Source organism: Crocodylus porosus, unplaced genomic scaffold (genome assembly GCF_001723895.1).
Source record: "Crocodylus porosus isolate Cpor-Errol unplaced genomic scaffold, CroPor_comp1, whole genome shotgun sequence".
NCBI classification, from domain to species: domain Eukaryota; kingdom Metazoa; phylum Chordata; order Crocodylia; family Crocodylidae; genus Crocodylus; species Crocodylus porosus.
The window spans coordinates 8402981-8416542 of record NW_017728915.1 but is presented as its reverse complement, the minus strand read 5'-3'; the positions used below and the strand labels follow the sequence as shown (position 1 = coordinate 8416542).

At 42.6% G+C, this 13562-nt stretch overlaps 1 protein-coding gene across 1 annotated transcript in view; it reads right to left on the bottom strand.

Moving 5' to 3' along the window:
* Positions 1 to 13562, bottom strand: part of HSF4 (heat shock transcription factor 4) — a 35252-nt gene that overhangs the window by 14508 nt on the left and 7182 nt on the right. Inside the window, 5 exon segments of the mRNA XM_019535674.1 lie at positions 3917 to 3981; positions 6053 to 6128; positions 8760 to 8884; positions 9372 to 9499; positions 11834 to 11942. Coding sequence (XP_019391219.1) covers positions 3917 to 3981; positions 6053 to 6128; positions 8760 to 8884; positions 9372 to 9499; positions 11834 to 11942 — 503 coding nt within the window.

Below are 13562 nucleotides of genomic sequence, written 5' to 3'. Positions count from 1 at the left end.
TCTTGGGCAGCAGGGCTTTCACAGAACAGGGCACAGCCTTAATCCCAGCTGGTCACTCAGTCCCAAGTGTCTGTGTGGTGCATCAGAGTAGCTACTTAATGATAAAACTCATTTTTCCTCCTCTATTCTGTTTTCATAGAGAGGATCCTCATATCTGAGGTAAAATATAACAACTCCTTTTATACATCTAACACAGTTAACACCAGCTAAAGATCTAACCTAGTTTTTTCCATGCTGCCATTCTCTGATCAAAGGACGAAACTTAGTTCGCCCAATGGGTTAAGTCAGCACTTATACATGTATATCTACAAATATGTATATTTGTCAAGAGGCCGTGTTTTTTTCATCTGGATGCCTCATAAGACTTGCCCCTTTTGCAACAGACACAAGCAACAAGACAAGATTTCCTTTCCTGTGCTTCAAACTATTTCCCATCTTCCCATCTTCTCTGGGCAAGATTTCAAAAGTGACAAACATTTATGGGAACCTCACCCTTTTTTGGTGGGGCAGGGCAGGGAAAAGGACTTCACTACACAAAAAGTGACACATTTGAAAAATTTACTCAGATTCTACCTGTCAGAAGCTCATGTGTGGATTTGCCAACACAATATTGAACAAAAAGCAAGACACCCTGTTTCATAGTTGGTAGGGTCAGAAGGGACCTGAGCAGATCATCAACTCCAACCCCCTGCCACAGGCAGGAAAGAGTACTGGGGTCAAACAAACCCTGCCAGGTGATTATCCAGCCTCCTTTTGAAGACCCCCAGGGTAGAAGCGAGCACCACTTCCCTTGGAAGTTGGTTTCAGCTCCCAGCCACCCTGACAGTGAAATAGTGCCTTCTGATATCTAGCCTGAATCTACTCTCCGTCAACTTAGGGCCATTATTCCTTGTTACTCCCAGTAGTGCTCGGGGGAACAGGGACTCCCCCACTGCCTGCTGGTCTCCCTTGGCCAGTTTATAGACAGCCACCAGATCCCCCCTCAGCCTTCTTTTGTGGAGGCTGAACAGGTTCAGGTCTTGTAGCCCCTCCTTGTAGGGCCTGCCCTGCTGCCCCCTGATTGTGCGAGTGGCCCTCCTCTGGACACTCTCGATGTCGTCCACATCCCTCCTGAAGTGCGGCGCCCAGAACTGGACACAGTACTCTAGCTGCGGCCTGACCAGTGCCGCATAGAGGGTGAGGTCCACCTCCTTGGACCTGCTTGAGATGTATCTCCGGATGCATGACAAGGTGTGGTTAGCCTTCCTGACGGCATCCCCACATTGGCGGTCCATGTTCATCTTGGACTCAATAGTGACTCCAAGATCCTTTTCTGCCTCTGTGCTGATGAGAGAGGAGTTCCCCTGCCTGTAGGTATGCTACTGGTTTTTTCTCCCTAGGTGGAGTACCCTGTACTTGTCAGTATTGAATCCCATCTTATTCTCATCCGCCCATCCCTGTAACCCCCTCATCCAAGTCACTGATGAAGATGTTAAACAATGCAGGCCCCAGGACCGAGCCCTGGGGGACTCCACTGCCCACATCCCTCCAGGATGAAAATGACCTATGCACCACCACTCTCTGAGTCCAGCCAATTGATGACCCATCTGACTGTGTAGGTATTGACACCACAATCTCCTAATTTTTTAATGAGAATGGGGTGAGAGACAGCGTTGAAGGCCTTCCTAAAGTCCAGAAAGACTACATCCACTGTGATACCCGAGTCCAAGGATTTTGTGACCTGGTCTGACAGGACCTACCTCTAATGAACCCATTCATTACCTGATCCCTATTTTGCAGGTGGGGAACTAAGGGCCAGAGAAATTAAGTTACTTGCCCTGGGCCAGAAAGGATATTGGTAGCAGAGCTGAGAACTGTACCGAGGCACTATCCTTAGCTTGAACTATATAAAACCATCCATTCACCCCAGCCTTTCATAATACTGCAAGAAGTGATGTGGGACAGAAAAAGACTCCATTTTGTCTTGCATGATGTTGAACGCACTGTCAGTGCTTAATAACAGCAATAAATCCTAACCAACAAAAAGCACTTTAGGGAGAGGAAAGTCACAGTGGAAAGACTTCTCAGGGTAGTGTTCAATGCTTTTATTCTGGAAAGGACAAGAAGTGGGATTATTCTAATTGATATACGGAAAAATGATGGTTTCAGGAAACCTTAGTACATTAAAAAAAAAAAAGAAAGTAGCCAAGCATATTAAGCTGCTTGAAAAACTGGACCTGGTTTTCAGTGACAGATAGCTGAGTTAGCATGGTGCTCCAAATCCTTCCCACAATGAGCTGTCCTATGGGTTTGACTCCATAGGTTAGCCCATTCTTTCTGCATCTCTTTTTTACTGAGTGTTCTCATCATCACTATTAGTTACAAAAACACCAAAAACAATCCAACCCCTTCAACCAAATCTTGACTGGTCTCTCATTCTCAGTTATTTTTAAAAAGAATAGAAGTCTGGTTAATAATAAACATCTTGGGAATATAGTAAAGCCAGTTGGATTACATCCATTACATCCATCCATACCAAATGTGTTTTTGTCTCTATTTCCATGAACCACCTGGGCTCTGAAGCTTGTAAGGGAAGCCAGCAGTACAGCTATCAGAGAGGATTTGTTCTAGAGGTTACAACCAGTGGAACAGCACAGTCTCTGCACTCTGTCTAGCCTGTATGGAAGCAAAGAGACTCTGCTTATTGCAGGTGACAATACTTTATTAACTCTTGGACTTTCTGACATTACAGAATGTCATAACGTTCCAAGACAAAGTCCTTTAGAAGCAAAATGCTTTCATTTAAGAGCTGCATCAAGTTACAAAGTAGAGAGCCAAAGTGCCTTTCCATCTGCTTTGGGTTTTTCTTGACAAAACCTGGAAAAATTCTGTTGTCATTCTTTCAACTCCTACTCTTACTGCTCAATGTCACCACTGCATCAACCACAGATCATGATCCCAGACTGGAACTCCGAATGCAAACACACTTGTACATGAGGAAGTTTGCATTTGGATCTAGGCTTTATAGCTCTGGCCCCTTTCTAACCTTCTACAGACAGCTCAGTACAGGAAAGACTAGCCTCGTTAGAAGTATGAGCCCAGTGCTACAAACACCTGCAAGTGATGGTGACTCTTAGCAAGAACAATTTTTCCTTCACCAACAGTCATAACTAAAAATAAGTGAACCTGATTCTTCTCTGGTTTACTCCATTTCTACAATAGTGCAACCTAATTGACTTTAGTGGAGTTACTACAACTTTACACTGATGTAGTGAGAGTAAAATTAGGTCCCATCTTTCACCTGTGCCCATCATTGTGGTACTGGTACACATTGGGTGAAATTCACCACTGGCACATTGCCCACTTAAGAGCACAAAATAAGGCATACATTTGGTACTCTGTACATGGAACAAAGCTTTGTAGCCAACCAACACATGCTTATTCCTAAGTGTAAATACTTAGGTGAGCACTGCAAGAGCTGCTTTCCATCAATGCCTCCCATGTGACAATAAATTAACATGGACATTGTAGAAGTAGAAAACACACCTGGAAGTTACATGTAACCTGAAATATTTTACATGCATTCTAGTTAAAGACCTTATTTTAAAGAATAGGCTATTTCAGTTGGCTGGGGCCCCATCCTGCTCCCACTGGTGCCAATGTCAAAACCCCCATCAGTTTTGCCAGGATCAGGCCCTCAGGCTCACTCTGTATTATGAAAATGAAGGTCAGCAAGCTGACATGGTGGTTCTCTAAAGGCCACTGAATGAGGACGGTCAGCAGGTCTGACTCAGCAGCTCAGCTCCATTCAATTGTCATCACTATGGTGTCCAAGTCAGGTGACCTCCACCCCACACTGAGCTGAGTTTGTGCTTTTAATGAAGTGTGAGCATTATCTATCTGTGTGCATGTGTGCGCGCCATGCAAGGGTACTTACAATTTTCTCTTTATTCCCACACTGCTGGGGTTTGATTGGAGCTGGCCAAACAGAAACTGAATCAGCTGTCAGTGGAAATCAAGTCAGGTGTTAATCAGCACAATGATTCAGCATTCCATCCTCCACAGCATCCTTCTTATTACACACGTTCCCTCATTTTGCACAACCCCCAAAGAACTGGAGCCTGCTCTTTAGAACAAGGCATGAAATATTTGAGACAGATTGGTGAAGAGGACATTGTTTCAACAGTGCAAAAGCAAGATAGGAACTTATTACAGGTTTGATTTTCAGCAAGTTTTCATGTGCATAGAATTAAGCATTACCTTTTCACACACACTACTAGCCATACGCACGTAGGCCTAGCTCTCTCATTATGTGCACATGTGAGTCCCCATCTAGCACCATCACCTGTAGTAGCATGTGAGCAAAGGAAGCACATAATTGAATGTATGCAGATGCTGATGGCTGAGAATCAGCCTCTCCCTCAAGCCATCGGCTATTTTGCAAATGAAAAGGCAGTCCCTAAAGAGAGGGTCTGAATTAGGGATCTCAGCCATTTCTGATGGATTTTTCAATCCTACTGAGCTCAACCTTTCTGAATCAGACATGATCCATGATGCAAGAATGCTTTTACAGTGAGAAATCCTTCATGGCATAGCACCATCTTGCTAGATGACTCAAGCCAAATATCACTATAACTTGCTATAATCTATTATAGGATAAGTAACAGTAGTGCCAATGCAACTACTGTGTATGCAGAACTACTGCTGCAACATTATGTTAAAATCAGAGCACTATTCTTTGCTGGACAGGAAATCACTGTGAGTTTAGTCACTTAGCTCCATAGTGGAGGCACTGGGAAATTTTGCCTTCCCAAATAAGAACAATATATCTTAGAAAGAGGATTGTGATCATGTCTAGTCTGACCTCCTGCATAACCCACACCATAACTTTTCATCCAAAAATTTCTCAACCAGCCTAATATTTTGGGGGCAGAGCTCTTCATGGAGCTGCCACAAAGGCAATGGAGGACAGTCACCTTTACAGGATATGTGGTGTGGTCCTCTGGGCAACTGGCCAGTGCTGCTATTCAGGAATTTCAACTGTGCCAGGAGTTGGGTGGCCTTTTGCCCCTTGATGCCCCTGCAGTAGGGCACACTGTAGGCCTGTCTTGTTTGACCTTTGTAAAAACAGTGACCTTCTGTTTCTCTAAGTACAAAACTCATTTTGAATCACCAGACAGAGGTGCAGATGCAGTTTTTGATGGAGAAGCAGGAGAAAGACAGGCATACTTCAACTGTTGTTAAAAGCCACAAAAATGTACCTGTTCAAATCAAGTAACATTGCTGAAGTATTTGAGGTACTCCTGATATTTAGTATTGGTTCCTGTGAGGGCAGAATCAAGGATCTTAAGTTTAAGGTAACACTGTGCAATATCTACTCTCATTGACAAGTGCTTTTATGCCCACTAACCTCAATATCATTAGAAAATGCCATTGGGATGAGGGAGATTAGCATCCTCTAGCCCTCAAGTGCAGCATATGGATAGGTTTTATAAACACCTTCTAGTGACTTAAACAAGAATCTGGGGAGCAATCTGAGGAGCCCTAACATTTGCAGTGAACACTTGCTTCCTAACCTATTCATGTTTCTAACTACTACTGTACAAAATGGACAGTAAATAAAATGCACAATCTCCTTCCCACTGAAATTAGTAAGCCCTCGCCATTGATTTCACTTGAAAGAGGCTCAAGCTGAAAGCGTTTGTGACTCCCATACATGGTTTCTTAAAGTCACTGTGACCACATGCAAACTCATTTTCTTGAGGATATTGCTCTTCTTTGTGCCTGATCTGAGTATGAACTTCCTATTGCTATCCTGAGGCTGCAGCGCTGTAAAACTGGATAATGTCAAATGGGATAATTAGCCTCACTTTGACATGCCCACAGCTCCTGTTAGCATTTATGACAGCCATGTGCAATGCAATTAGGAAGAGGAGGAAAATACAGAGAAAGAGAAATATTATGGAAGGTCTGGAAGGAGGGGAAAAATTACTTCTCTAAAGCTATTGGCTGCTCTGCAAAACAGTGCAATAGAGCTCTGAACTTATCTGATCTGAACTGGTTTGATTGCTACCTTGTTGATCACTTTCTGTTGCTGTGAATGATTCTGCCTGAGGGATACAGCTTCCCGCCACAGGACTTCATTCTGTCTGAAAGTGAAACAGAAACACTCCCTGAGCACACAAACACCCATTACCTTTTTTTTTCTTTCAGGTTACAGAGGAAAACTTAAAAATACAAACCTTAAAGGGCTCAAACAGTGAAAAAGCTTTCTTTTGGTCAAAGCAAGCAGCTATTTCATAGTTTCATAGTAGCTAGGGTCAGGTGAGACCTGAACAGATCATCTAGCCTGACCCCCTGCTACAGGCAGGAATGAATGCTGGGTTCACAAGACCCCAGCCAGGTGATCATCCAAACTCCTCTTGAATTTGCCCAAGGTAGGGGCGAGGACCACTTCCCTGGTAAGTTGGTTCCAGATTTTGGCCACCCTAACTGTAAAATATTGCCTTCTGATCTCTAACTTGAACCTATTCTCCATCAGCCTATTACCATTGTTCCTCGTCACCCCAGGTGGTGCTGGGGAGAAAACAGCTCTACCTATTTGCTGTTGATCTCCCCTGATGAGTTTGTAGGCAGCCACCAGGTCCCCCTCAGCCTCCTCTTGCTGAGGCTGAACAGGTTCAGGTCCCTCAGTCTCTCATCCTGGAGCCTGTCCTGCTGCCCTCTCACCAAGCAGGTGGCCCTCCTCTGAACCCTCTCCAGGCTGGCCACATCTCTTTTGAAGTGCGGCACCCAGTACTGAACACAGTACTCCAACTCCGGCCTGACCAAAGTCGCATAGAGGGGGAATATCACCTCTCTGGACTGGCTTGAGATGCATCTTTAGGTGCATGACAAGGTATAGCTGGCCTTGCTGGCTGCGGTCTGGCATTGGTGGCTCATGTTCATCTTGGAGTCAGTAATGACTCCAAGATCCCTTTCTGTCTCTGTGCTTTCAAGAAGGGAACTACAAAGCCTGTATGCTGTGGATTCCTTCTCCCAAGGTGCAGCACCCTGCATTTGTCTACGTTGAACCCCATCCTATTCTCATCTGCCCACTTTTGTAGTCTGTCTAAATCTAGTTGCAGCTTCTCTCTCCCTTCAAGTGTGTCCACCTCGCCCCACATCTTAGTGTCATCAGCAAACTTGGACAGTGTGCTTTCCACCCCCTCGTTCAAGTCGCTGATGAAGTTGTTAAACAGTGCGGGCCCAAGGACCAAGCCCTGGGGTACCTCACTGCTCACATATCGCCAGTTTGAGTACAACCCATCCACCACTACTCTCTGGGTGCACCCCATCAGACAATTTTTTACCCATCCAACTGTGCAGGCATAAGTGCCACAGTCACTTAATTTATTGATGAGGATGGGGTTTGAGACAGTGTCAAAGGCCTTCTTAAAGTCTAGAAAGACTACGTCCACAGCGACACTATCTTCCAAGGATTTAGTTACTTGGTCATAAAAGGCAACCAGGTTGGTCAGGCAGGACCTGCCTTTGATGAACCCATGCTGATTGCCCCTGAGCATGATCTCCCCTGCTGCCGCCCATAGATGTGCTCCTTGATGATTCTCTCCAAGATCTTCCCAAGCACCGAGGTGAGGCTTACAGGCCTATAGTTACTTGGGTCCTCCTTCCTCCCCTTCTTGAAAATTTGGACCACATTAGCCAGTTTCCAATCCCCTGGCACCTGGCCAGATAACCACGAATGCTCATACAGCTGGGCCAAGGGCTCCGTGATGACCCCTGCCAGTTCCCTCAACATCCTTGGGTGGAGGGCATCTGGATCTGCAGATTTAAAAATGTCTAGCCCTTCCAGAAGATCCCTAACTACATCTATGCTAACATTTCATATTTGATTTCACATTTCAAATTCAAATGTGAAATGTGAATGAATGTGAACATCAGTCCTGATGCTCCTCTTCCACTAGAATAGATCCATTGACATCACCAGAATTACTCCTAATTTACAATAGTAGTAAGATCATGTTCACTCAACAAATTTTTGGATTTGTTGGATGGGTAAAATTTTCAACAAATTTTTGCTGACAAAACTACATTGGTTACGAGCATGAAGAAGAGAGATCTTTTGCTGGTATAGTTTACATCAGTGGTTTTCAACCCTTTTAGACTCAAATCAGCCCTTGGAAAATTCTTAGAAAGCCTTACAGGAAGGCCAGAGTATACTTGGTGGGATAAGAATCACAAAGGAACTGAGCTGTGCATCCAAAATTACAGAGTCCATCAAATCTTTAAGCCTTTGGAAAATTCCAGATCTTGCCTCTCACTTACTTTTGACTATGCAAAAGTAAGAAACCAATCTTGTGTTGTGAAGAACCCAGGAAGAGTGCAACAGATCAGAATGTTTTTGATGTTATGGAATTCCTATTTGAATTTATGGTTTATCACGTGAATAACAGAAGATCTTTTGGTTTATACTGTGAATCATTCCACCTTGGTTGAGAATCACTGGCTTAACCACACTGCAAAAAGGTCCTAAAAAGTTATGATCCAGGTGCATCCAGGATCTGAGCATGGCCCCGAGATAATTATCACTGGACAGCATAGATCTGTTCTAAAACCAAAAACCTTCACTGGCCATGACAGGAATGTCAATGTGTTTGCAAGATAAAGCCCGTGGAGGTGTGAGGCTCATTTTTTTAAGTACTCACCAAGGTTTACAAGGAAACCAATGTCAAGGAAACCAATGTTATGAAGGAACCATGTGAATAGGATTAACTCACTGCTTCATATCCTGCACTTGACATTCCATGTTCTCCTGTTGACTTCTCAGGATCTGGACCTCATACAACAATCTGCTGAGATCCTCTTGGCGCATCTTAGTTTCCTCACTTTTTACAACTGAGACCTGAGAAGAAAACATAAGACAGACACGAACAACATATGCACAGAGAGGTAAAAGCTTTGTAAGGGCTTCTAAGCAGGACTCACATCTACAGCTAGGTTATTCAGTTGTAATGAATTAAAACACAGGACACATTTTTAAGAGTATGAAGTGGCCTGTGGAACTGTGCTTAGGCAAATTGAATGAAAAGAGTGAAAACCATGAAAAATAAGAGGAGAAGAATCTAAGAGGAGTAGAGGAAATCCCATCAGTGGGCATGGTTTAAATACAATTTGACAGAAAGGATCAGTGCAGCACTAGCCTTGTGAAAATTAACTAGATGATTTAAAAAACCTTCTATTTCTCTAAGATTAAAGATTATAGTAAATGAGGTCTGCTAATGGCACAACCCTTGCAAGAAACTCCTTTCTACCACCATGTGAGGACAGTAAGCCATCAGATGCACAACAACCCCTTAGAAAAGGAGGTGCAGCTGAAACTCAGTTCCTACCTTCCTTTTGATGTGTTCCAAGAGGTGTTCATGACCTTGTAGGAAATAAAGGTGCTGGAACTCTGTGTCATCACGTTCAGGTTTGACAAGGCCACCCTGCTCAATATTTACCACTTTCCTGAAGCCATCTAAATATAAACAGAACTGGTGAAAAACAGATAGATAGGACCAAACAGGAAGGAAAAAGGATCTCAATGTGTAAATTAGTGCTCTGACCCCTATGTGTGTCCCCCCCCCACACACACACACACACTTACCCACTGATTCTTAAATGCAGTTGATATCCCTTCACTTCTGCCTGAGGGCTATCTTAGATTTTGTCAATATGCTGTGAAGAGCAAACCCTACATTGGTTACATAACATCCCAATAGTTCCTATCAAGCCTAATTTGTCTTGGCAAACGTGACTTAAACCTCAGGATGGAGACAGTTTATGGCAGTGAAATCTCTACAGCCAGTTTAATCTGATGGAGGCCCTTATCCACTACGAATTTGGAGGCCCTTATCCACTACGAATTTGCCCATGATCACTCATCTGTTCTACGTGGGTTACTGAACAGCTATCAGAGAGGAACAGCTTTGAAGCAGGGCTGACCTAGCCTGGCTATGAACTGCTGGACTTGAAGTGAAAGGCCCATGATCAGTTGCCCATTTTTACTTTCTAAATCTTTTAAGAAAAATTAAAATGTAATCAAAGACAAAATTCATCTCCAGACAGACAGTCAAACCCACGTGCTAAGCAGCACCATTCCCCCATGTGAGTTCTCCAAGCAGGTTTTAAATAGAGCATAGGCAGTGTGTTGGTCTTCTGCACAGGGTGAATGTTATCTTTTAAAAGCATTCATTTGGGGTATATTGTTATCCAAGAGATACTTTAGTGGAACAGATCATGTGTTCTGTAATCATTCAAGGCTTTTTTAGTAATGAGTCATGTGAAATGTTCAGTTGCTGTGGGTTTTTCAATACCAACATCAATACCTCCCCAATAATTAAGAAAGGATAGAATATTATTTTAATTGAAGTTAATAAGAAATGCTAAATCAACACTAAATCTAGTTTTCTAAGCCCAGGAGCAATTTAATATTATCAAAGCCTTAAAAAAACAGTTCTTATAAAATATCCCTGCTGATTTCTACTCTAAAAAGAGTTCGGGAGAGATTTTCAAAGGCACAAATCAGTATTACACGCCAATGACTTTCAGTGAGTGTTGGGCACCTAAATGGCCTCTGGGCCTTCTAAAAGCTGTCCTTTGGAGACTTTTCTGCACTTACCTGTACAACTAGATGGGTTTTTAAAACTAGATCTGAGATCCTTTGAGAGTGGCTTAACATACAAACTATGCCATTACATACTTACAATTCACAAAGAAAGGTGTACTGAGCAACTGGTCAATGGCCAATAAAAACTGATTTCTCAACAGAGATGACGTTCTAAGAAAAACTGATGGAAAATGGTCCTCAGTAATGCCATGTCCCAAGCACGGGTGACAGCTTTTCCTTAAGATGCATTAATGGTAGAGCATCTGTCTTATACAAGTTTCAGTAAATATCCATACAGAAAAATTTCCATATAGAAAGATTCATAAACATAATGACTAAATTTATGTAATCGGATTTACTAAGCATAAGCAGAAGACTATGGAATGAAACTTCCTTAGCTTATGTTATTTTAAATAACCTTTATGCATTCCTATAAATATAGTACTAGGAAATCTCCTCTTTGTCTTCTGAAAACAAGCCTTTCATGATCTATGCATTCCTCAGAACCTTTCAACCAGACCGCAGCCTTCTATTCTAATTGCTTATCCATATGGCACAAACTGTTCTCTTTACAAGGGAAGATCTTCATTTTAGACACATAACTTCATTTTAGAAGCATACACCTGCCATCATCTTACTCATAGAATTAGAAGCTTATAGAATTATAATCACTATACTGATAGAATTATAAACTTTTCGCAGCATAAATGCTACTTGCTACCATGAAAGGTAAGGCAAAAATATCAATGCAAAAGCAATCAACTTCGTTTATTATTTGTATATCACATGTTTTGAAGCCCATGTTTGGGATTTGGTTTTTATATCTAAACTTATTTATTTTTATGTATATAATTTTATTCCTGTGGTTCCCACCAGACAAGTGATATCTGCACGGCAGCACACTCTAGGGCAGTGGCTTTCAACTTTCTTAGGCTCAAAACGCCCTTTGTTAGACTCAAGGCACTGCTCAGAAAATGCCAGCTTAGTTTTTACTCATCTTTTGACTATGGAAAAATAATAGAGAAATTCTTCTGTTGCAAAAAACTCAGAAAGTCCACAGCAGGTCAAAACGTTTTTAACATTATGGATTCCTATTTGAAATCTCTGGGTTTATCTTGTGAACCATGTGTGTACACCCAACAGTGCTAACACTATAGCGTCCTGGCTGTGAATCACTGCTCTTTGAGCTAGAATTGTACTTACACATGTTCAGCTGTCGGACAAAACTGGCCATATTGTTGTGTTTGAAATATTTAGGCAGCACCTCTTTGGCAAAGCGTCCTTGATCGAAAACATGGAAGCTGGTTCCATTCTATAGAAAAAAGAAAAGAAAATGATAGCGTGAAGTAATTCAGGAATCTCCACAAATGTCTTGAAGCCAAATTAATTTTCTCTTTGGGCCATAGCTACCAAACCATAAAAACATCATCAGATACAATGATGGCAATACCTATATGGGTAGGCAGAACACAAGACTTCCACTTTGAGGCTAAGGTTTCCTTGGCTATTGTGACCTTATTGCTTTTCCATACAGCCATGAGTACTGCTGGGCAACACAAGAACTATGTGCATGTACAAACCAGAGGAGAAATCAGAGCATTCTAAAGAATAACATTTTACCTGCTCCTCAACAGGACTGATGGCTCTCCTTGGGGACTGTGAACCTAACACAGGTCAAAAGGAAATCCAGAAGTGCTACAACAATGGAAGAGAGATATGTAGGCAAAGATGCATGTGTGAGTAAACAGAATACAGGGACCTAAGGCTTTTAGCCACAGGAGCCAAATAACTTGCAAGCAGTTCTAGCACTGGATAAGGAAATGGGACAGGGCACAAGGACCTCCAATAAACTGAATTGTCTATCATTTGGTAGGCGTGCTGCTCACCCAGTGCCACTCACTCGCACATTCTCAATGAATTTCATAACATTTGGTGCGTTCTTAAAATCTCAGGTCTTGGAGTCACATGACTACGGAGATCAAGATTTTTATTTCTGTAAACTAGTACCAGTAATTTCTTAGTTTTTCATGGTTGTGACAAAGGGCTTGAAAATGTCACTTGGGTGTCAGCTAAAGGTTCATAAACTAGAAGACAAAATAAAGAACCTGAGAGAGCTATGCACATGCTTTTTAAAACATTATGACTTGGAGGGGCTTGGCTAATGATTTCTGAATGCTAGGGGTTGCCAATGCTCCATGCCCTAGCCCAAGGGCATCTCCAGACTCCCAGTATTTCCAGACCTGTGGAAAGGAAGCCTATAGTAGTACATATTACAGTGAAATTTTGCTGTAACTCCACCAACCCAGGACCTATACTGCATACTTTTGAACATCAGTTCCTAGCACCTACCTGTTAACTATTTACACATACACTGAAGATGCAACAACTCCACTAGCTCTGCAGGCAACACCTACATAACTACCAAAAGCTACTCAAGCCCATTCAGGGGTAGGATCTGTGATTCTTCCCACTAACTGCTAAACTTGGGGAATGTAACATAGGGTGGAAACCGACATTGTCTGACGTCTCACTTGTGCTGCCATAATATTTTTTAGGGCAGTACAAATGCAAATAGACATCATTACCCTTTGTTATGCTACTTGGAAGGAAAATCAGTGGTGCAACAAAAGGTGGCAATGTAGACTCTGCTGCTTTATTGTGATGGACACCTATTACCTCTGTGGCATTTTCCTCACTCAGTTAAATTCATGCCCCAGGTCTGGCTGAATGAAGAATGCCAAGAAATCACATTGCCCCTTGTCCTCCACCATCAAGGGTGGTGCAAGGGGTGACATGCATTTCACTCAGTGATCCAAATCAGCTGTACCATGACACGTTTCAGCACAGCTGACTTGCTTAATTCAGCTACATCTACTTCTAGGCAGCGTCAGAAAAAAAGGCTGTGTGAGTGGGTCATTTCTCAGGTGAGTGA